Source organism: Strix aluco, chromosome W, assembly GCF_031877795.1.
Source record: "Strix aluco isolate bStrAlu1 chromosome W, bStrAlu1.hap1, whole genome shotgun sequence".
In the NCBI taxonomy this organism is placed as follows: domain Eukaryota; kingdom Metazoa; phylum Chordata; class Aves; order Strigiformes; family Strigidae; genus Strix; species Strix aluco.
In genome coordinates this window covers 5,138,298-5,163,542 of record NC_133970.1, presented here as the reverse complement: position 1 = coordinate 5,163,542, position 25,245 = coordinate 5,138,298, and the positions used below count along the sequence as shown (strand labels likewise).

General features: G+C 42.7%; 1 protein-coding gene across 5 annotated transcripts in view; it reads right to left on the bottom strand.

Annotated features, from left to right (window-relative positions):
* Positions 1-350: 350 nt before the first annotated feature.
* LOC141917555 (DDB1- and CUL4-associated factor 12) overlaps positions 351-25,245 on the bottom strand; it is a 41,408-nt gene continuing 16,513 nt past the window's right edge. For all 5 annotated transcript variants that reach the window (XM_074810820.1, XM_074810821.1, XM_074810818.1 and 2 more), the window contains 7 exons: positions 17,700-17,906; positions 16,375-16,435; positions 14,509-14,702; positions 13,325-13,390; positions 12,435-12,597; positions 6,532-6,716; positions 351-5,761 (listed from right to left, as the gene is read on the bottom strand). In XM_074810820.1, the coding sequence (XP_074666921.1) occupies positions 5,603-5,761; positions 6,532-6,716; positions 12,435-12,597; positions 13,325-13,390; positions 14,509-14,702; positions 16,375-16,435; positions 17,700-17,906 (1,035 nt within the window). In that variant the 3' untranslated portion in view covers positions 351-5,602. The remainder of the gene's footprint in view (positions 5,762-6,531; positions 6,717-12,434; positions 12,598-13,324; positions 13,391-14,508; positions 14,703-16,374; positions 16,436-17,699; positions 17,907-25,245) is intronic.

Genomic DNA, 25,245 nt, shown 5'->3' with positions numbered 1-25,245 from the left:
GCTGTACCCAAGTTCAGTAATTTAGTCATAGCAGCAATTGTGATAGAAGCTAATTAAGAACCTCTCAAACACCTTAGAAAAGTGGGTTTATGGAAAATAAGGGTATCAGACCACCACAAATAGATCTCAGAGCTCCTATCTGGCTGCTGAAAGATGCTGCTGCTTTGCCAAGATGCAGCCCATCTGTTCTTGGTTTCTTGCAAAGAAACAAAACAAATGACCTCCATGAAGGGTCTAGGCAAGCCTGCTTTATTTCACATCTGCACCAGGTGAGGGACATTAATTCACAAGGTCAGTAAGTGCCTCTCATCTGAGGGGCAGAAATTAAGACACCAAACCATCACTCGACATAGCTGGATCATAACTTTAATCTTTTAACTCTGCATCTGCAAGTTATATACAAAGCAAGCATTCAGTTGAAGGAAGAGGATGAAATTCTGGAGAAGAACAACTGATACGTAAGTATCTTAATCCTTAAGATACAAAAAACTGCCAAAGATTTGAAAGGGAAGCAGCAAATATATCCCCATAATGAAGTTCAGGAGTCCCCCTCAGGAAGGGAGTCACAAGAGTCACCCACAATGTGAATGTAACCTTTATGGACAGACTAAGTCCAGTAAGATCACTGGGCACTCCTGCAATGAATCTTAAAAATGGATCTATGTGGAAAATTAACAACTGAGACTAGGAACAAACACCTATTAACTATTCTTTGGTAATTTACTCACCTTGGACTAACACTAGCAGCACTGATGAGGTAACCAAACAAATGGACTCACTTCTTCACAGCAATCCCAGAAAGCACCCAAGGAGAGCACTAGCAATTCTCCCTGGCTGACTTGACTGTACAAGGGAGAAAACTGGAGGAATTACCAGGAATAAGGTGTTCGGTGAAGAGGGTGAGCACCACCCTCATTGCTATGCTCAAGCCAACACTGCAAAGTAGCTTCTGCTTCCTTAGGAATGTCCATCACGTAACATCCAATTGTTACTGAAGGGTTGATACCCAGCACTTACAAGCTGGGTATTACCGAACCCATAATTAAGTCACTAGTTTGATTACATGTGATTATGAATACTGAAAATGTAATACCCAAATTAACATGGTAGTCTACTGAAAAAAGCTGACTACTAAAATTAACTGCTTCCTACATTCACCAGCAGTACAAAAGATCTCACATGACTGAAAAGTCAATAGCAGGAAGAAAAGTCTGAAGGTCTGTTATGATTAAAGGTCTTTTCTCTCCTTCAAGTGCCTATGGAGAGGTAAACCAGAGTTTGTTCCCCCCCAGGAATAGACTGTTACTGTGCAATCCTCCCGTTAGTGAAACATGTACTAGGGCAACTACCCAGTTCTACAGTCTGAGCCAGTCTCAAAGGTCTACCCAGTTTAAAATAAAGCAAATTGAAGGTCTCAAGCATGGCTTGACAAAAAAACAGCAAGCCCATTTCTGCTTGACAGAGGCCACCTCTGCAAGTACAATATTGCTACAGTAGAGACTGGGATGATTTGGGGTGGAGGAAGCAACCCCAAACAGACCATTCAGGAAGGCAGGAAAGAGCAAGGGAGGGAAATCATTAAGAAACATTGAAAAAGAGAAGACAGCCTGAAAATGCAAATGCCACTGGGTCTCAGCAGAGCAGAGTGAGCTGTTCAAGAAGCTACTGAAGCGCAGTCACCAGACTGAATTCCATCCATCGTGGGGGTATATCTGCCATTTGAACAGGGTGCACCCAACTGACCTTCATGTGGAGCCCAGAGATTCCCTGCTGTACAGCCATTCCTGCACTTCGATGGGAAACCCCTGCCTTTCTCACCATGATCCTGGATTTCAATTCTGATATCAAAACCAGTAGGGCAACAAAATCAAATCAAGTAAGAAAACCTAGCTTTTTCTCCTATTTCTCCTATCACTTATATTTGGACAGTTGGCATATCATCACCTTTCTCTGCCTCAATTTCTAACACTGACTGGACCAAAAGTAACATATGACTAACCACAAAATATTCTAAAGCTTAACATCTGTATCACTACAAACATTTAAAACTACTGAAACAGGCTAGAAATTAAGTTCTCTGGACCAATTTGTTTGCATGCTTGCAGCACTATCTAGTTTGTTTACAGTTTTTGGGGGGGCTTTTCATACAGCAACAAGAATGGCTCCCTCCCAATGAGAAGTTATCTTTGCAAAAATGCATCCTGAAAACAGAATACACAGAAACATGTGAGACTTGAGGAATTTTACATCATTGTCCAGATTCTTCTGAGAATTGTCCAAAACTTCCTATGCAGAAAAAAAAAGGGAGGAAAAGGGGACCCACACTACCAGGCTTTAGGACCACACATTGAGGTACTCATGGAGATCAGAATCAGCAGAGAGGAACACTTTCCAGGGGTGCCAAGGTGACCTCCTCAGTAACCTAGAGACTCTGCTTACTGCAGAAAGATCAGCCTCCATGTTTGGAGGCTGAAACTCAGTCCATACAAATACCCTTTTTCCCCCCAGATGTGGAATATGCTTCGATTAATACATCAACATCAGGGCTAGGATTTCCAGACCATGAGTTTTCCTTTGGCACTGGTGACATTAAGTGCCTAACTAGTAACTGTTGTTTCAGCAGAATTAGAGGACACTCAGACTCAAGTGTCTAGTTTCTTTAGAGGAAGGGAAAAAACCCAAACCAAAACAAAAAGCACCTCAAACCAAGCCCAAATAAAAAAAAAACTAACCAGAACATGTTCTGTTGTTACTGATTGTTACTGATTTGTTATTGAGTTGGTGATTTTTGGTGATTTTGATAAGGAATGATTAGGACTAATCAATTAAATGGAATTTCACAGGAATATCATTTTTTATAAAAGATAGTGGTGTAATGTTTTAAGTAGTCATAGAGATATTGTATTTAGTTTAAAGTAACCATACAACCAGTTATGCTGCTAGAAGAGGTACCATTGTTAGACTGTTCAGTAAGGACGATTTATTGCCCTGTAGACCAGGAGTTCTAAAAGTTGCATTGTGAAAGGGCCTTGAAGCATGTTAAAAATTGCAATGTGAGCCAAAGTCCTTGAGTCAAGGGCATTGGAGGGTCTTTCTTTTAGGTCAGTAGTCCGTGGTGGTCGTAAAAGCAGCCCCCCTACTCATTTCAGGACTCAAGTGTGCATGACCGGAAAGAGGTGGGAATAAGAAAATGAGTTACGGGAATTATCATGTTTATGTATGAGCACTTGATTAATATGTATTACTGTATCCTATATAATCAGCATGTTACATGGGTTAGGTGTGCGTTGTTGGTGAGACGACTCCCCTATGCATCCGGCCATTAATAAAGGAGTGTCTGCTTATCTACATCACATTGCTGTCACTAAGTTCTTTTATCCCGTTTTGGTGACACCGTGTGACAGAGACATCTTACACAGTAGCTGGAGGAATAATCCTAGAAATACACATCTTGCCATACTTCACCATGATTTGGTTTTCTCTGTATACTTCCACTTTTCAAAACCCCTAAAATTAACCAAAGCAGTATGTTGCTATTACAGAACAACACAGGCACCATTACAACATCTTTAAAAAACAATGAAAAACTCTAAAATTTGAGAGCTTCTTTGCTACCCCATGGTATATAATTTGCCCCTTTTCAGAGAAAAGCTTAAATAGCCACACACGCAGCACCATGAACTGATTCAGTTTAAGCAACCAACCCACAAGGGAAGTAGAATTATGAAACACCGCAAGAATATCCATTTGTGAAGCACCTGTGTCAATGCTCAGTGTGAGTAAATTATACTTCTGGGACAGGTGCACATCTGGGAGAGCCCTTCTCTTGCCAGGATTTCTACCCGGATGGGAAGGAACTGCATTCCTTGCAGTATTTCCATCCAAGTCTCCACTACCAACTGGAAATTAAGCCTGAGGCTCACTGCTTGGCGTTACTGATGAAGATACCGAGTACAAAGATGAGAGGGACCACAAGGACACATGCAGACTAGCTCTAGGCAGTCTGGCAGGAACTGCGTAAGGACCTAGAGCTACTCTACAGTGGTGGCTGTGATCTCCAGCAGAGACGGAACAGAGCATGTCCCAGCCTGGTCTTCTCAGCTTCAGCCAACTGCCCACTTGGCACCAAAGCAGTGAGGTACAGGCACACTCTGCTTCTGCTGGTGACAGGGGCAGTGGAAAGGCTTTCATCCCAGCAGAGGACAGAGGCATCAGTAACAAGCTGAGAGTTTGGTGCCTGCCAAAAAGCTAGGAGCACCCTGGAGTCCTGCATTTTATCTGAGTATTAGGTAAGACCATCACCCTAGAATGCACACACTTCATAGCTGGACCTTGAAGGGCATTGGACCTGTTCACCCCACCCAGTTGCACGTGAATTTCAAGGGAGTTTGAATGCAGAAGGCAGGAGGGGATTTGGGGAAAGACTGAGCATCTCCTATATCAAGCAGGATGACAGCAGATGCTAGCACAACATGAGCTAACAGCAAGTTATCTTGCTACATGGAAAGCTTCTAGCTTGCATTAGACAAGTCTGAGATGCACTCTTTAACCTTGGAGAAAAAAACCCCAGTTTATTTATTCCATTGGCTTATTAGAGAAGATGGCCAACCAGAACAGCTAAAATGGGAAAAGTTTCCACAACCTGGGACAAAAAAGGTCTTGGGTTTTAGGCAGTTTATGAAGAACCCATGAGCTACTGCAGCAGCATACTCAGGAACCTTGGCTCATTTGGAAAACGGATAGATTTAGTTCATTTTGAATGACAAGAACACTCATGTCCGTAGCCCCCATTTCCTTTCAGCACCTCTGCAGGCCCTCAATGTAACATCACCTTGCAATAGCCACACTACAGAACACCCTACGCAAACTCCAGTTGTGCAAGCTGATACCTGGGACAAGCAGAGAAGATCAATTTTTGCTCCTGGCACTGCTGAAAACTACAATTCAGATACAAACACACTTTTGAGAACCCCTGCACTTCTGCAGTTTGGGCTCAATGGGCAATACCCCTGGGGAATCCATCCCTGGGCTCCAATAAATACAGCTTAAAATTACCCTATTCCTCTACATATAAACAGTGTCATTAGACCTGTACTTTTAAAAAATAAGATCAACCCAGGCCAGGGTCAGGCTCTGCAGATAAAGTAGTAGCTTATCTCTTATAAATATATTTAATATTTTTCAGTTACAAGTAGTCTTCACTCCAGGTAATGTAACTGACAAAGTATCTCCAAACACACAGCCCCTAGACTTTCACAGAAAGCCCCGGAGCAACCACTCTGTAAGAAAGGAATCCTACCTCACAGCAAAGTAGGGGAGGGGGCACGTGGCCAAGATAGCCTAAATGTGGGGGAAGAGTCATTTGGAGTGAATACAGTAAAAAAAGGGATTTCAAAAACCCTTCATACAAAGGATCAAGGAGGTTAAAGCAAAAAAATGGTTCAAAAAGATGTACAAGACTGTTGGAGACCAACAGAAAATTCTGCCAAAAAATAAATTGCATTTAAATCAGAAATCAATGGCATCACACAATTTTGTTGTTAAAAAAAGGGAAAGAAAAGTGAAAATCTGTGTAAAGATCAACATTTATAAAGAGTTATCATTAGCTCCAGAGACCAGCGTAATTCCCATGAAGTCCTGATGGAAGGGGGCCTCCTGCCACAAACAGTTTCGTTCCAGACGAGTCATAGCAGTGAGTGTAAACAGCATTTGGGAAGAAATTTATGTCAGAAAAATAATTCCTCCAGGTTTCATCATGATTCTGTTAAAGGAAAATTTAGATTGTTAATGTTGCCAAACAAACCCAAAACCTTGTTTCACAAAAGCAGAAGGTGGCTTCCAGAGCCTAAAACGGGATCTTTTCTGTTAATACTCCCTGAAGCTTTAGACAGATCAACTTGAAGATATCAGAGTTGTCCTGAAGCTTTTTCTGAGGACATTTGGGCCAAACGCTGGAGCAAGGAAGGTGAAGGGTAGGGAAGATATCAAGTTTCATTAGTTTTTAAAGTTACATCACAATGATACAAAAGATAGAGAGAAGTTAGACAAAGCCGTTAACCGCTTTATGATAACATAAAGGAAATTGAACTCAAGTGCCTGCCATGGCATTACCTCAGGAAGCCAAGTTTCTAAAACTACACACAATTAAATCTCTCTCACTTTGAATACCACATTAGAGTATCATGTTTTTAAAGGAAGACAATGTATTTTGTATTTGAGGCTCTGAAAACTAGATGTTAGATTACATTCAAAAATATAAAGATATGAAATCTAGTTCATTTATGATTCAGCGCATAAGAAAAGTAGTCAGTATGTCTTACACTCAAGCAACTAACCATTCAATACCATTTCATAAAGCTTTTGTGAAAAGCAATTCTGCAGCACTTCTTGCTTTTCATGATTACAGTTATCAGTTACATAATCACTGTTTTATTGGGATGCATTTCATACAATAGCTCCTACAAAAAGAACCAGTTCAAGCCCTACAGCACTCTGGTGTAAAGGAGTCTCCTACAGCCTCAAGTTACTCACCAGCCAGCCTTTCCCAGTAGTTAACTTCAAAATTTCACTTCCTCCTAATTTCTGCTTCTGTCCATAGCAGGCACGTGGGGGCTTTTCATCCAGGAACCTCTGGGCTCTGATATCGTAAAACAATAAGGAACCTTGCCCCGTTCCCACTGTGATGATGTGTTCATAGAAGCTCACTGATCGAATACCTGTCAGACAGAGAAGGGACATACAATGCAGTAAGGAAGATGGATGCTTTGGCTCTGCAGTGCTGCTGCTGCTTGATGTCTAACATTTTCTTTAAGAGGAACTATATACTAGTATTCTCCACAACACATAAGTTTCCCCAGTCCTATGGAGCAAAGCAGATAAATCCCATTGATACTATTGAAACCGCAGCTTCAATTACATATACTACTTCCCTTCTCCTCTGAGGCCATCAGCTACACTGATGGAGCATAGTAAGAAGCTTCATTCTCAGTAGGCTCCAGCTCTGCCAGATAAACAAAGATCATAAGCCATTTAGGATCAAGAGCAGCTTTGTTCTGTCTGCCATGAGCCTCTAAGTGAACACACCATGAGCAAGTATGTGGCAGCAGAGAAAAGAACATCACATTGGTTTCCTCCATGAGCTCACACTCTATCTAGCTACCTGCCAAGCTGCGATAAGTGACTATGTGAGAAAAATTACTGTCCCAGCTGCCACCAAGTGCATTTTGCTGATCAACAGGCTAGCTATAAGCAAGTATAACCATAATAATCACTAGCCACTTTGCTGCTAAGATATATCAGGCTCTTAAATAATTTTGAAGCTATCCCTGCTCAAATATTCTCACACAAGCACACCTTATTCTTTGTAGTTGGCACTTTTAGCACTTCACCCAGCAATGAAAACAGACTAAGAATCTTACAACCAAAGCATCACCATGTTACAACAGCACATGGGAAGCTACAAGTTTCCAATCCAAACAAAACATTCTAGCACAATTCAGTTATGCCATTAGATTGAGTAAAAGTATGTTTTGTTTTCACAAAATCTAAATCTGAAGCCTCAGCTAAACAAGGATCCCTTGGAAATACTCTTGGGGAGATTCTGTATGTAGGAATTTGCAATTTGCAAAATGTCCTGTCATCTCATCTCTATTTATTGTGCAAAAGGTTTGTTCTGTGTAAGCACTCTACCCCAAACAACTCTTCTACGCAGATTGAACCCCACCGCATCTATGCTTTTCCTTCCTACGCAACATGACACCAGGTTATAAACTCTAGAGCTTTTTAAGTCCTCTTTAAAGTACCACTGAATTACAGCCTAAACAAGCATTCAAACAGGAGGGGAAAAGAGTGAGTTATGCCAGCTACATCCACATGCCAAGTGCTGTCACCATACCAAGTGGGACTGAACATCACAAAACTTGTAACATACTGGAATACACCCAGCAGTACACGTGACAGCAGACATCGGAGAGATGTAGATGCAGCCAGGGAGTTTCCCCTTCCCCTTTGTACAGTCCTAACTAGAAATGCATCCTCATCCTTCCACCTCCACAACCTGATGTTACATCCACAGCCACCAGCATCTGTGACACACACTTAGAACAGTCAAGGTGTGCTGGGTTTGAGTGGTGGGGTTTTTTTGGTAGCAGGGGAGGGGGCTACAGCAGTGGCCCCCTGTGAGAAGCTTCTCGAAGCTCCCCCGGCTCCAAGTCAGACCTGCCTCTGGCCAAGGCTGAGCCAATTAGCAATGGTGGCTGGGCCTCTGCAACAATGTATTTAAGAAGGGGAACCTGAGAGGGGGTTGGGGGACATGTGAGGAGGAGTTATGAGAAGGACACCTATGTGAACACTGAGGTCAGTGGAAGAAAGGAGGAGGAAGAGGGGGAGGTGTGCTGGAGCAGACTCCCCTGTATCCTGTGGTGAGACGGCAGGGCCACCCCCCCTGCCACCCATGGAGGTCACCAGAGGAGCAGAGATTTGCCTGCGGCCTGTGGAGGACCCCCAGGACTCCGTGGGAAGAAGCAGCCCCTGCTGTTGTAGTTCAGTGCTGGGAGGACTGCAATATGTGGGGGTGACCCACTCCAGAGCATCTCAAGAAGAATGCATCCTGTGGGAAGGACTCATGACAGAGAGAGTTTGTGGAGGACTGTCTCCCATGAGAGGGACACCACATGGAGCAGGGGGAAGAATGCAGAAGAGTGCTTCCCCCCCACCTTGGAGGAAGAAGTGGTGAACTGACTGCACCACCCCCCATCCCCTGCCCCTGTGCCGCTGGGAGAGGAGGTAGAGATATTGGGAACAAAACTGAGCCTGGGAAGAAGGGAGGGGTGGGGGGAAATGTTTTTATGATATGGTAACTCTTCGCACTGTCCCATTCTGTCTGTTAAGTGTCATTATTGTCTGTTAATTGTCATTATTGTTGTTAGTGCTTTGAATTAAACTGACATCATCCTTTTTTCTTCCCCTAACGAGCCTGGTTTTTGCTTGTGACTGTTAATGGGTGAGACACCCCTCCCTATCCTTATCTTGATTCCTGAGCCTTTTGATTCATTTTTCTCCTTCCCAGCGCTAGGGGTGAGTGAACGGCTGCATGGTGCTCAGGTGCCCTCTGGGCTCAACACAAGGCCACATTGTCATGCTCCAGATGTGAGGTGAAGTCTTGGCTGCAGGCTTAATAGGTAGGAAACCACTGTGCAAGTCTCACACCTGCTGAAGTAGATTTACCAGATTTGTATAAGAATCTCCGCTTCAATTCAGAGAACTACAAATGTATCTGAGCAAGTTGGAGACATCCCCTTCCCATTATAAGGGCCTGGCTCTAGCAAATACATGCAGAAAGTTTTAAGCCCTCTGCAATCAGCAAGAGCAGTCACTTGGATAAGAGGAGAAAGGCACAAGAGGGGACCTTTATTTTTGCTCCAAAAGTGCTCTTGACAAGCAACCCAGCAGAACATTTACTTAACAGAAACAGGTGATGGAGTATGAAAGCAGATGGCATATACTTTTCAATGCAATTTATTAATAAAAAGCTATAAAATGCAGAACGACTGTGGATCTTTCTCTAACCAAAAAAGTTAACTGAAGGAATCTGATGTACCCACTACTAAAAGGATGTTTAGAACAGGCTTTCAAGAACAGCACTTCAAATTGGCTCCTAAGGGGCTGAAGTAACTCAGATTAATCATTCCTATCAAACTAAAAGCACAACCTGTGCCTAGAACTGATCACAGTAAGCTCTCCAACATAGCCAGCACTCTACCACCTGTGGACCTGGACTATTTGGGTCAGCAAATTGAGTCTTACTCCTGAGAGGCACAGAAGCTCTACATATCCCAGAGGAAATGAAGATGCAGTAGTGTGTCCTACACAAAGAGTAGACAGAGTCTGTGCTGCGCAAGCTCTGTCCACTACATTATATCCTGAAGGCAGCAATGTTAAAGTCAAGGGCATGCCAGTCGAGCAGAAAGCAGTTGTTCTCACAGATTAAGAACTAGAGTCCAGGGCCTGCACTTCCCTGTACAGCTGCTAAGAAAAGCAACACTTACAAGATGCACTAAAAAGCATTAGCTACCTTCTCATGTAGAGCAGACAGGATTACAACTAGGTAAAAACCAGTTCCAGACTTACTAAGTAACAATCTCTCTCTAACCTGCTTTTGCACACAACACTAATGATCTGAAGTTAATGTGGACTTACCACATTCAGCAGGTGCATTTGGAAGCTGAAAGCACATTCAGGTAACACTTCAAAGCACTTAAAAGTCAACCCAGATTTTAGTCCGCAAATCAATAAACAGCCTGCTTTCTAGAGGTGCTGCACTGCTCCAAGTCCCAGCGAGATCAATAGAAAGTTGAAACACTCTGTATCTTGGGAATTAATATTACTTAAGTGCCTCCACCACCATGCCAAAAAAAAAAATAATCTGCCTACTATGCAGAACAGAAAACAGCACTGAACAAAGGCCTTCTCCAGACATGAACTAGTGCCCCAGAGATACTACCTACACATAGATCATCCCCCCAGCAGAGATGATCACATACTCAAAGCAGAAGCTTTCAGCCACCAGTCACCACTGGTCACCACACTCCAGTGTCTTGGTATTTCTTCCCTATGATACTGAAGGGTGACAGTGTTGGGACCTCCACAGAGCCCTCACTGACAGTGGGTCAGGACAGGGTCTGTTGGTAAGATGCTCAGATGTCCTGGTTTGAGTGAGTGGTGGGGGGTTTTGGTAGCAGGGGAGGGGGCTACAGCAGTGGCCCCCTGTGAGAAGTTTCTCAAAGCTCCCCTGACTCCAAGTTGGATCCACCTTTGCACCAAGGCCGAGCCAATTAGCTGCACCTCTGCGATAATGTATTTAAGAAGGGGAACCTGAGAGGGGGTAGGGATTTTTTGAGGAGCAGTTACCAGAAAGACACCTATGTGAACACTGAGGTCAGTGGAAGGAAGGAGGAGGAAGGTGGGGAGGTGCACCAGAGCAGAGAGTCCCCTGTATCCCATGGTGAGATGGCAGGGCTGCCCCCCTCCTGCCACTCATGGAGGTCACCGGAGGAGCAGAGATTCACCTGCAGCCCATGGAGGGCCCCACACAGGAGCAGGTGACTGTGTCTGAAGAAGGCCAGGACACAGTGGGAAGCCCCCACTGTTGTAGTTGGGTGCTGGGAGGACTGCAACATGCGGGGGTGACCCACACGCCCTTGGGAGTGACTCATGTTGGAGTTGGTTTGTGGAGGACTGTCTCCTGTGAGAGAGGGACGGAGCTGGAACAGGGGAGGAATGCCAGAAGTTCCGCCCCCCCCCCCCCGAGGTGGAAGAAGCAGCAGGACTTGACCGCACCCCCCATTCCCTGCCCCTGTGCTGCTGTGGGGGAAGTAGGTAGAGATATCGGGAGCAAAGCTGAGCCTGGGAAGAAGGGAGGGATGGGGGAAGGTGTTTTCAAGATGTGGTAATGCTTCTCACGGTCCTACTCTGTCTGTTAAGTGTTGTTGTTAGTGTCTGTATTAAATTTATGTGCTGGTGAAGCACCTTTTCTCATATAGAAACTTCTCCCATATCTGAAAGAAGCAGACCCTGACATTTATCTAGACAGCACTGTTCAAACTCCAGTAACCACATAAATAAAACTTTCCTAATCCTTGCCAATGAAGAGATGGATGCCTAGAGCCAAGCTAAATAAGGACTGCAACTTATTAGTCTGGGATTAATATGGTTTAAAATGGACAGCACAGTGCCTTCTCATGCTTGAAAATAAAGGGTATAGGAAGAAGCTTATGGGACCATGCACCCTGCAAGCCCTCACACTTGGCCCTGGTGTTAGGTTCAATTGGACATACTGCATCCATATCAGAAAAGGAAAACAGCACTCAAATCTGCAAACTTTTTTTTTTTAAAGAGTGAGCTTTTGTATATTTAAAGCAAATAAATACACATTGAAAATTAAGAGTCTCACTCATGGCTTTAAAATTACAAAGCAAGCATTCACTCACAGCACAGACCCCAAATAGGATAGCACAGAGCAGACAACATGCTTTTTTTTCTGTTCCCAGAGAAAAAGGCAAAAATAGACACTATTAATAGTGGTATGAAGACTGGATTTGCTTTGAGATGAAGTAAAACAGAATAAGACACAGTAAAAAGTAAGTAGAAGTAAAATGCACACTTTTAAAACTTCAGCAATATTTGGATGGTGTACAATTTAGTTGATCATAAAAAGCACTAATGTTGTCTATCATTAGATTTCAGATTTGCTTTCACATTTAGTTTGTTGGTTGCTCAAGGAATACCATCATAAAAGCAAAACCTATATATGCTATTAATGATTTAGTTTATCACATGAAAAACCCTTCTTATTTATTAAAAGCTTATCTTACTGCAGTCTCAATAGCTACTTCTGCAAGCAAACCATTTGAAGCACCCTTTGACAAGTTTCTTACCACTGCCTCGTTCTTTGGAACAGACAGATTTAACATTGTGAGAAGGCTGCCTGGGATCCAGAAAGGAGACATGTGCCTGTGATCCTACTGCATACACTGACCACTCCTGACCATAAGCCAAACACACGTTCTCCCTGCAGTATGGCAACTTTGTGGAAAGTAACTAGAAACAGAGGAAAGACAAATCAATACATTATGAGAAAAGAGCAAAACGTTAATAGAACAATTCTGTAAGCTATGTTCAAGGAAGTTGCAGTGAAAAAAAACAAAATGCAGCTAAAAAATAAGTTCATCACAACAATAGAACTTTAAGAGAAAAACAACAACCTGACTCAGAGAAAAAAAAGCTGAAGGAGACTGGATGCCTTATCTGAACCAAACTAAGATGATAAATGCTGAAGCCTTAAGTATTATGCAAAGAACAATGGACATTTTGGTAAATTGTTTTACATCCTTCTAAGCTGCTGTTATTTCTTCAGCAGGTGTACACAGACATCAGCTCTCAGCTGAAAAAGCTTACCTCATACACTAGCACAGGTATTTCTGGGTTTGATCTGCAATTACACTTATTTAAGTGCAACTTCCCTTATGAACACTGCTGATCAAGTATTCATCATACCCTGTGGAACAGTTCACTTCAGCTCACCCAGAACTGGCAGAAAGTTAAGAGCACCTCCCACCCTCTAAAATAAGGGGAGTGAGAAATTTCTCTCCCCAAATTCTATTTTTACAACATTTCATTTTACATAAAGCTTTTTTTTTTATTCTATGAGTTTAAGTGTTTTACAAACACTACTGCTCATTCTTCAAGCATTTAAAGGAGATTAATAGTGAACAGCCTTAACTGCTAGGCAATTTTTGAAATTTTACACCAACAAACAGAAAAACACCTTTGATAGTGTATGCTCTGCTTTCCAAAGATGAAAATACCCATCTAGGGACACAGCTCCCAGTTCCTATTAAAAAAAACAAAGAGAGTTAGTTTCTGTGTTATAGATATCCTTACAAACTCACACTGTCTGCTAGGCAGGCTGCATAATCCAGATTGAACTCATCCATAATCCTGTACATGCTTATCAAGATAAATTTTCATTTTATATTGATCTTGATAGAATGCAATATAGCACAAAGGTGCCAGGTAGAATAAGAATTAATAAAACAGTAAAGAACAAAAAATAACTTTCAAAAGTATAGATCTTGTTAGACAATCAAATAATGAATTATTAGACAGTACAAGTTGGGGTTGGAATTCTCTACAGCAGCTCCCACACTGATTCTGACCCTGAAGTAAACATTTCTTTCCAGGCACTACTCTACTGAAAAAGCTACATGAAGTCTCCATCTCAGAGGAGTAATTAACAGCTATAGTGAAAAATAAAGCCTGCAGGAGCACCATGCTTCTGATAGCACACCTGCCTTTGCTTCAGACCTTCTCTGTTCTTTGAGGGCAGAAAGAAAAGTAGCAAGGGATGAATTGCTACTCCCATTTACCCCAGTACAATTCATCTCTAGTAATAATAAGAGATCAGCATGGGGGAGGTTAACACTTACTGTTTGTTAAACACCAACAAAATAACACCAAAGCAAGCACTGGTGCCTACCCACTGTGTGTCAGTCACCTCACTTGCTGAGCAATCCAGTAACAATTCAGCCATCAAAACAGCAACTGACTGAATGTTAGCTGGTCTTCACAGAAGGTGAAGGAAAGCAACAAGAGTACTCAAGAGTGGGATTCAAGCTGCAAGAGATGTTTTGGTGCTTTATCTGCTTTTTGTAAACATTCCCCATCTGCCCCCCATAGGGTTCAAGTCTAAAATCAAATCCACAGGAAAACTGTTCCTTCTGAAAACATATGATTTTTATTTTTTTTTCTACTGGACTTCTCCAAGCACTTGGGGCAGAAGCAGACATAGCAGATAAAGATTTACATCTCATATAAGAAAGTTGAAAAAGGATCAGGGAAAAAAAAAATATTAGGTTGACTTCTCCAGTATATTTGATTTAGATTACTTTCTTTTTCTAATACATATGGACAGTTTTAGGACTTCTCAACTGTCTTGCTTATCTTACTGACCTTGTTCTTATTGTTAAAAGCCAATGCTCGGACTTTGCAGTTGTCAGGATTGGTGTTCTCCTTGGGGATATCCTTCAGAGCCCTGTGTGTTATGTGGGCATAGACAGGAACTTGAGAGAGATTATGCCTGGCATCGCTTTTGGACAACACATCCTCTGTGACTTCCCAGAGACCCATTGAACCATCCCGGGAACCTGAATAAATAGTCCATAACAGCATTTCACGTATACATAATTCCCCTTTTTAAAAAAGGAACTGCAATAAACAATAGGGTCTGAAAGAAAGAAAGGATACTATTATTTTAATCTAACTGAACACACTGTTGGTGCCTATATATTAATTATTAACAAAATCATGATTTTACTGAGCTGTAAAGTTCATAACATGGTGAACTCATTGTCAACTGGTTTGTCTACATGGTTTCCAAGCAGCTAGATCACCTCATCTGTTTTCAAACTGATTAGGATACATCAAAAAACACAGTCCTGTACAACAATCACCATTAGAGATTCACATGTAGAATAAACTCAGAGGAGACTGAATAGCCTACATGTTCAGCCTGGTTTACCAAGGCTGAGATTGACAGGGTCTGTTAAACCGATACAAAAACCTCCAAGAAAACTCAGTTGCATTTACACCAATTCTGGATCATTTGATTTGTGCCAGTATGCTTATAGATACATACACACACATTTGTGAACTGAACAGAAACAGCTATTTCAAACCACAATTTGTATCACATCTATTTTTAAAATGCATTTTTTTTTAAACCCATGCAACCTCTTGTTTAAAGAATGTAACACAGGAACTGAGGCAGAACAAGCAAGAAAAAATTCAGTAGAAAAATGATATTAATCCAAAATATGAATCAATAAGAGTAACAATACTGGATGAAGAAAGCTGAATGTCTTTGGTTCATAGATCAACACAGGCTTAATCCAAGGTCCTATACCCATCCCTTCTGGTGTTTAGGCAACTCACTTCCATCTAAGTCAGCTCTGACAGATTTGACATGTACCTCAATTTCTTCCCTACACAATGTGACTTAATCTCTTTTTAATGCAGATATTTGGGTTGGAGAGTTGCAAGGATCAACTTTAATATTAAATTCAAAATCAAACTCCAGGATTAGCTTTTTGTTTTTTGAAAAAAATATTACTGAATTCAAGTATTTGATTTTTATATGAGACCATTACGATTTTGTCACCTGCAGTTTAACATCTCCCTGTACGGAATACTACACCCTGTCGGCACAGAAAGACAGTAAAAAACTACATTAACGCAACAGCATATTAGTATTGCTGCCTTTACCTAAGTTAAGCAATACTTTATGAAGTTATACTGATTATCCAACTAGTTACTAAAAAGTCAGTAACTAACCTTTTCTATTAGAGCCTTCTGTATTAATTGCCATAGTATGTGTGCATATATATACACGTAAACACACACAGGACTTGACAGCTTGATAAAACAAACTGAGTTTTCATTAATCAGTCTTTCATAGGATTTCAGGAAACCAATGCTGCTCTGCTGTATTTCAAAGTTATTAACCAATAACCAACACCCCTCTTGAAATTCTTCTTGCGTGGAATCCTTCCCTTTAACTCACTGTGTTCAGACACACTGTCATGGCAACACCTACTGTAAAGACAGTACTATTCCCTCTAATACTAGAAAAAAATCAAATCTAGACCAGGGCCCTGCAAATGAAACAAAGCAAAGCACTGTACTAAGACCAAGAATGGTTTAAATAGGCAAAGTAGTTCCAAGTGGTTTCAAATGCCTTGATAAAGGTTCCTTAATACCTATCAAGTCCTGTACACCAGTATTAATTTCTGGGAAAAAAAAATTAAAAATTGACTTTACCAGAAACAGCCATAGTATCACTGATCCATGCAATTGAAAATATCCAGTCTTTATGTCCATCCTAAAAGAAAAAAAAATCAATTTTCTGTGACATTATATTCTACAGTGGTCTCAAAGCAGACAAGTATTCTTCACTTTGATTTATTTTTTTTTAGTACAAACTCAGAAGGACAGACCTATGTTAAAAACATACAGATAAGTCTCCAATATCAAGTTGGTGTAAGTACCTAACAGTAATTTAAACTTTTTTTGATTTTGAAGTGTATAATTATTAGAGAGCAATTAGGTGATGGAAAAACAGGTCTCTGACCAAGGACAAATTGATCTCAATTCTAAGGACTTAGGTTTTCCATTTCGAAAGCAGCATTCTTTACTTCTGTAAAGTAGCTACATACTTTTATTTCCTCAGATGCACGTCCCTACTATAAAAAGTAACCAAAACATTATGTTTAGAATATATGACCTACAGATTAATTTTTCAAGACTATTACTTCAAGAATCTTTTCTTTACCAGGTGAGAAACCTGTGGAGAAAAAAGACCATAAGGCTCTAGTTCTGTTTGAAAAGCTGCAGAGTCACAGCAGCACACAAGTGAATAACAAGTCATACAAATCTTCAGAGTTAAGCCCTTCTGCAGCTGGTTATCTGCTACTGCAGAAACACTGACCTGACTTCTGCTGTTGTAGTAGACATCTATGTGAAGTCCTGAATCAAAAAGGAGAAATGAGAGAGAAGTGCTTACAGGACACCACTATACTCATTTCAGCCTTTTTCTTTTTAAGACTGGCTATTTTAAAAAGGCCTCATGATGTTTCAGAAATATAAGCAGTACCAGAGTCTATCAAACTGTGATAAGCCACTGAGTTAAAACTAATCCTCAAAGCCAAGTTCCACCTCTGGAAAAACACATATATAAGCTGCACTGGAGAAGGGGAAAATCTGAACAACTCGTAACATCTTTTTAATTTCTCAAAAGAGCTTTTTCACTAAAACTAGTTTCAGAAGTCATCACCACAATTAGACTTTAACAGTTAAGACTGTTACATTTTCAATGCTTAAAAGTAATCTGGAGTAGACCTGAATGAAGATGAGGAAGAAGAAATCTGACTCAGAACCCTGAGAATCATCTCACATGTTTATGTACTCACTCATATTTAAGCTACCTTGTCAAAAAAGACAACTTAATCAGAGATGTTTTCAAGCTTTCAGAAATTCACTCTCCACTACAAGACTCCCAAATCTTAACCTTGCTCTGACCTTATGCACTTCAAAGTAGTAATTCTTCTAAGTGACAGAATAAACTTTCCCCAAATACTCCCACTTACATCTCCCACACAGACAGGATCGAGTGTAGGCAGATGATAAATTGCAAGACTGTTGGGGTTGTCTCCACCTGTGGCCAGAAGGGTCCTCGAGGGGTTGAGCTCAATGGCATGAATACCACATCCCTGCTGGTTCACCATTCCGGGTTCACGATCTTTCAGAATAGGAATCTTGGTAATTTGACCAGTCTGGACATCTACTACAAATAACTGGGGGAAAAAAGCAGGAGATGTAATTCATTATTGAACATACTGATAAGAAAAACAAGATGGTCAAATATCCTCCCTATTTTGAACTGACACTCTTTTAAAGTTGGAATCTACAAATGCTGCAAGTATGGCTGAAAAATGCATAAATTCCTTCTTAAAACAACTAAACTAACAATTACAGTGTGCTTTATTCTAATCATTCCATTTGGTTTTCACAGCAATGGAAGAGAGAAGAGAGAAATTTGTCACGGGAGGTTTTCCATTTAACAAAAACCTCGAACCTAAAACTTTTCCCTGTTCAATACCATGACAAAACAATATTGTTTTCCAGTTTCCCTATATGACAGTGCGAAAGAGACCCACTTCAAAACAGGCAGTAAGCCCCAGGGGGCTTAGCACAAGCCTCCTGCCTTCCAGATATGATACTTACCATGAAGTTTTGGCTTTGACAAACTGACACTTCATAAACAATTGGAGTTTATTTTCTGGTGACACACATAGAATAGTAACCAAATATAGTACTGCCAGTGCAAAAACTTAAAAAAGATATCTAGCTACATATCTCATCCTGCAAAAAGACTAGAAGTTGGAGCTCTATGTCCCCTTGGCAGAAAATTCAGTTATAAAGTCTTACAGCTCTTCAGACATCATTATACCCAGAATTATGTCAGTTCAAACATATACAACCACTACAATCTAAACCAGAACAAAGGTTTCCATAGGCTGCCAAAGTGCATTTTCATTTGGGAAGCTCTTGTGCTGGATCATTTCAAAGTTGTTGTTAAAAACACAGCTGCACTAACAGTCAAATAGGTATAACAGAGGGGATAAAGCCCTGGAGGGAAGATGACTGAAGCAAGGAAATGGAGACTCTGAAGCTGACTTGGCACTAAGGAAAGTGATGTAGAATCACAGCCCAGGATTATAATTAAATTCCATCTACCCCTCCCCCTGCATTAAGTTTGTTCCTTCTATAACTAAAGAACATTGTCTCAAAGCCTCTGGAAATGAACTGAAGGTGAAGACAACAAAAAAACACCTCAAGAAAAAAAATGCAATTAAAAAATACAAACCTCAAGGAAATTGTTCTGAAATCCTTTGTTGGACATTTCTAGGACAAAAGAAAAATCTAGAGGTTCTCAGAGAGGACTTACATGTACAAGTCGTATTTTGTGAACTCTCACAGACTATAGATCTGCTCTTTAATAAGCATTAAAACGCCAAGGAAATTTAATCTTAGAAGAGAATCATAGAATGGTTTGGGTTGGAAGGGACCTTAAAGATCATCTAGTTCCAGCCCCCCTGCCATGGGCAGGGACACCTTCCACTAGACCAGGTTGCTCAAAGCCCCGTCCAACCTGGCCTTGAACCCTTCCAGGGAGGGGGAAGCCACAACTTCTCTGGGCAACCTGTGCCAGGGCCTCACCACCCTCACAGGAAAGAATTTCTTCCTTATACCTAATCTAAATCTATCCTCTTTCAGTTTAAAACTGTTACCCCTCATCCTATCCCTACACTCCCTGATAAAGAGTCCCTCCCCACTTTTCCTGTAGCCCCATTTAAGTACTGGAAGGCGGCTATAAGGTCTCCCTGGAGCCTTCTCTTCTCCAGGCTGAACAACCCCAGCTCTCTCAGCCTGTCCTCATAAGGGAGGTGCTCCAGCCCCCTCATCATCTTTGTGGCCTCCTCTGGACCTTCTTGAGCAGGTCCATGTCCTTCTTATGCTGAGGGCCCCCAAGCTGGACACAGTACTGTAGGTGGGGTGTCATGAGAGCAGAGTAGAGAGGGACAATCACCTCCCTCAACCTGCTGGCCACACTTGATGCAGCCCAGGATATGGTTGGCTTTCTGGGCTGTGAGCACACATTGCTGGCTTATAATCAGTTTTCCATCCACTGCTACTCCCAAGTCCTTCTCCCCAGGGCTGCTCTCAATCCACTCATCACCCAGCCTGTATTTGTGCTTGGGATTGCCCCGACCCATGTGCAGGACCTTGCACTTGGCCTTGTTGAACTTCATGAGGTTTGCACAGGCCCACCTCTCAAGCCTGTCCGGGTCCCTCTGGATGGCACATCCCTTCCCTCCAGCGTGTTGACTGCACCACTCAGCTTGGTGTCATCGGCAAACTTGCTGAGGGTGCACTCCATCCCACTGTCCATGTCGCCAACAAAGATGTTAAACAGCACTGGTCCCAATACCAACCCCTGAGGAACGCCACTCATCACTGCTCTCCCCTTGGACATCGAGCCATTGACTGCAACTCTTTGAGTGCGACCATCCAGCCAATTCCTTATCCACCAAGTGGTCCATCCATCAAATCCATGTCTCTCCAATTTAGAGACAAGGATGTCGTGCGGGACAGCGTCAAATGCTTTGCACAAGTCCAGGCAGATGACGTCAGTTGCTCTTCCCTTATCCACCAGCACTGTAACCCCATCGTAGAAGGCCACCAGATTTGTCAGGCATGATTTGTCCTTAGCGAAGCCATGTTGGCTGTCACCAATCACCTCCTTATTTTCCATGTGCCCTAGCATAGTTTCCAGGAGGATCCTCTCCATGATCTTGCTGGACACAGAGGTGAGACTGACTGGCCTGTAGTTCCCCAGGTCTACTTTTTTTCCCTTTTTAAAAATGGGGGTTATGTTTCCCCTTTTCCAGTCAGTGGGAACTTCACCAGATTGCTGCGACTTCTCAAATATGATGGACAGTGGCTTAGCCACTTCATCTGCCAGTTCCCTCAGGGACCCACAGATGTATCTCATCAGGTCCCATGGACTTGTGCACCTTCAGGTTCCTCAGATGGTCTCAAACGGGATCTTCTCTTACAGTGGGTGATTCTTCATTCTCCCAGTCCCCATCTTTGCCTTCTGCATCTCGGGTGGTGTGGCTGGAGCACTTGCCGGTGAAGACTGAGGCAAAAAAGTCATTGAGTACCTCAGCCTTCTCCATATCCCGGGTAACCAAGTCTCCCTTTTCCTTCCAGAGAGAGCCCACATTTTCCCTAGTCTTCCTTTTATCACCAATATACCTGCAGAATCTATTCTTGTTGGCCTTGACATCCCTGGCCAGATTTAATTCTATCAGGGTTTTGGCCTTCCTAACCTGATCCCTGGTTGCTCGGACAGTTTCTCTGTATTCCTCCCAGGCTACCTGTCCTTGCATCCACCCTCTGTAGGCTTCCTTTTTGTGTTTGAGCTTGTCCAGGAGCTCGTTGTTCATCCACGCAGGCCTCCTGGCATTCTTACCTGACTTCCTCTTTGTTGGGATGCATTGCTCCTGAGCTTGGAGGAGGTGATCCTTGAATATCAACCAGCTTTCTTGGGCCCCTCTTCCCTCCAGGGCTTTATCCCATGCTACTCTGCCAAGCAGATCCCTGAAGAGGCCAAAGTCTCCTCTCCTGAAGTCCAGGGTAGTGAGCTTGATGTGCACCCTCCTCACTGCCCTAAGGATCTTGAACTCCACCACTTCATGGTCACTGCAGCCAAGGCTGCCCTTGAGCTTCACAGTTCCCACCAGCCCCTCCTTGTTGGTGAGAACAAGGTCCAGCACAGCACCTCTCCTCATTGGCTCCTGTATCCAGGAACCTCCTGGACTGCTTATGTCCTGCTGCGTTGTCCCTCTAACACATAATGGTTTGGTTGAAGTCCCCCATCAGCACCAGGGCTTTAGCAGTGTATCTATTATTCTTGATATACTGAACTAGCAGAATGTTAATATCAAATCAAAACCTGATAAAGTATGACATGTTAAACTCATTCCGCAGAGAAAGCTGACATCCATTCATCACTATTTATGTTGTGTCTAGAATTATGCACCATCTTTAATCTGCAACTGATCTTCCTCTGTAGGCAGCAGTCTTGCACAAACAGATGACTGTTCCAACAGGGACTGAATTTTTCTGTTTAGCTCTTTATTTTGCATGCAAGTGTGGGGTCAGGGAACAGCTGAAGTGGAACTGGGTAGGAGGGAGGCACTCCTCACTTCTCCCAAGCCTTACAATGCAGTTCACTGCCTGAGACAGCTGGTAAAAATATAATACACACAGCAGCCCCTCTGCCCTAACTACGTCCCTGAAAATTAACAACTGCACTGTAGGATCAGGATCAGTAATTCCTTCTCCTGTCATTCTTCCTTGTCCATCGCCTATGAGTGCATATCCTCTTCTCCTCCTCATTATTTCCTTCCAACATAAATGCTCAATTCCTTCCCCTATCCTACTTCAACTACTGAAAAAAAAACAAAACCGACAGTTGAGTACCTAAGATTAAGGCTTGCAAGTGTCATCTGCAGGTCCTAAAGCTGGCACAAGAAGTGCTAATTAGGAAAACACATCCACAGTTCAGGATTGTGAGGAACTGAAGGAGTTAATGCCTCAAACAGTCATCAACACAGAAAGCCTCAAGGACAAATTGTGGCCTTTGTGGTTAGTCTAAGGAATGAATTATCTGCCTAGGGAAGCACAGAGTGTATGGAAGGGTGCACGGCTCTGCTCCCTTGCAGTTGTATAGCCAAATTCCTTAGATAAGCCTCAAAGGGGGAGATGTAGACTGAGTAAAACCATATGTTCAGGTTAATGCCTACACTTTAAGTTACAACTACAGCCTTGAAGAAGAGCTAAAAGATTGATAAGATAGAAAACAACTGACACCAGATGGAGCTAATGACTGGATAATTGCCCAGGAAACAAAAACTGAGGAAAACATAAAGGTGGTGGTGGTAGATAATGACCACCAACTCAATTGAACAAAAGGGTTAATGCACCCCATTCCCACTCAATGCATGTGCAGAACCCATGCTCCACCTTTTCCTCATCTCTCATGCAAATGTGTTTGTGGCCTCTCTTTGTCTAGTATGCAAATCAGCTGATAAGATGAACTTAAAAAGGCGACAGAAAACTTTGCTTTGTGTGCACCCACCACCCAAGATTACCAGACCTGAGACAACTCTTGGATCCAGGGGTGATGATCCAGATTCTTTAATTCTCTTTCTCTCCCTTCCTTTTCTTTCCTTTATTTTCTTTCTTATAGATTTATCAATAAGAGACCACATTACTTATTATCCTTTTCCAAGTTTAAGTTGTTTCTACTGCAAGTAAAACATTTTAACTGTTCATTTGGTGTCGTTTCACCTTAATTTAACCTGAGGGGATCACGAAACCTTTATGACTCCCTGGGCTCCCAGTCTGGGTCATAACATTTAATTGGCATCACGGACAGGATCCCCTCGTTGGTGTTAAAGCAACCATTGGGACCAGGCGTTCACTGTAGCCCCTCTCTGAGAGGAGTCATTACAAAAGGGGGAAGAGTCCTCTGAGGGCTGACAAGTGATCTGATCCCTATAATTATATACTTATTACGGCCTCCCTGGGAGGACCAATTGTAGATTGCACTCTTCTCCTGGAGAGGTTAGAGAGCTACAATGCTCGACCTTCTCCCCCGGTATGATTTGGGCCCGTAACAATTGGCATGATCCGTGAGTGGTAGTGGACAGAATCTCTACTCTAGCTAAAGAAAAAAGATTCAAACCTGGAAAAGGAAAAGCAGTGGTCTCCGTGGTTTTAGGAACTGCTCCAGCATCAGCACAATGGGATAAATACATGACCCAGTGTGGTGGTTTAGTCCCTGCCGGGGTCTGAGACCACGCGGCCGTTGCCCCTCCCCCACAAAGGGAGTGAAATACAAAGCCCCGGGGCTGAGATAAGGAGAGGTTTAATACAACAGAGCAACAGCAACACAACAAACAACAACAATAACAATAAGAATAACAGTAATAACAATGAACAGAGCAAAATATCTACCAATACAGCAGTGAGAACAGAGCAAATCCCACAGTACACACGGTAACCGACTGTCCCGCTTCGGCGCCAGGATGTGACGTCCACATGGTATCTGAATAACCCGGCTAGAGCTTCCCCCCCACTGCTGGGGAAACTTAACCCTATCCTGGCTAAACCAGGACACCCAGCAGGCAGAAGGGGAGGCAATAAAATCCCTTCAAGATCTGGTGAAGGCTTTGCAGGGACAATTAGAAAATGAGACAAAAAGCCTCTCTGATCAACTTGCTGCTGAGCGAGTGACCAACCAAAGGTTACATATCGCTTTAACAGAGGCTTTGGAGCGGGAGAAAATATTAAAGGAACAATTAGATGAAATCCTCTCCCAAATCGTTGTAGAAAATATGAATGCAGATTCTGACAGGAGAAAAGAATCAAAATTGTTATACCCGTTTAAAGACCTAGAGCATACAAAAGAAATATATTCCCTTGAGGGGGGAGAAGCTGTTATGCAGCCACTGATTAAAACTGAGACTGTTGATGACAGTTGGGGAGGGGCCCAACAAGTCACCACCCGAACTGTCCCTCTATTCCCCTACTGATTTGGGTAAAATTCACCAAAAATATTCTCCGGGACCCTGAGAAACAGAAACTGAATATGTATGGAGAGTATCTCTTACTGGGGGTGAACATATCTTGCTGAGTGAAGATGAGGCAAGAGGGTATTAGGGACTGGGAGTTTTTATAACCACCGATGACAATAGAGAGCCCTGGTCCCTGACCCAGAGAGTAGCATATTGGGCTGGAGGAGTAGACCCTATGGAAAGGGGAGACCCCTTCTCAGTAAAGACTCCGACAGCAGGACATATTCTGGAGAGCACACAAAAGGCTGCATGTCTCCAGCTAATGCATGACTGATTACTGATACTGCAACAGCCCTCTCTTATGCAATATGTGGCAGATCCCGATAGATTGCTTCCTCTCATAAGGGGACTGCCTGATGCCTTGAAATTATATGCAGCGCAAGTACAAGATCATTTGAGAACACCCTGACCCCAGAGAAGGGGTGGCCCTCCGGAGATGACATGGGGAGAAGTAGCACAGGAGTTGATTAATTACAGGAGACGGATGGGATTCACCAGTCAGGGAGAGATAAAATCCAAAGCAGACCTTAGGAGGGTGGAAGGAGATGGGGAAATAAAAGCTAAGACCTCGCTCAATTCCCAACCCCCCCAGCGAAGCCAACACAACCTGATAATAAAAGATACACACTATAGACAGAGGGCATCTCAAAGGGGATTCCCTGGGAGGTGATGGACAGATTACCCATCCCCAACCTGGAAAGTTTGGTGAAAGGCTGGGACAAAATAAAAGGGACCTCACCTCCCTCAAATCCCAAAGATCTTTCTCTCCTATCCTGGGAACTCAGAACTATAACCCTGTCCACTCCCCGGGAGACTGAGTTGATTGATTTAAGCATCCCTGTGTTGGGAAACTGGATCCGCCGTCCCCAGTAAGCGAGCAAGGGGACGGCCAGTGGGTCCAGTTAAGGATGCTCACAGAAAA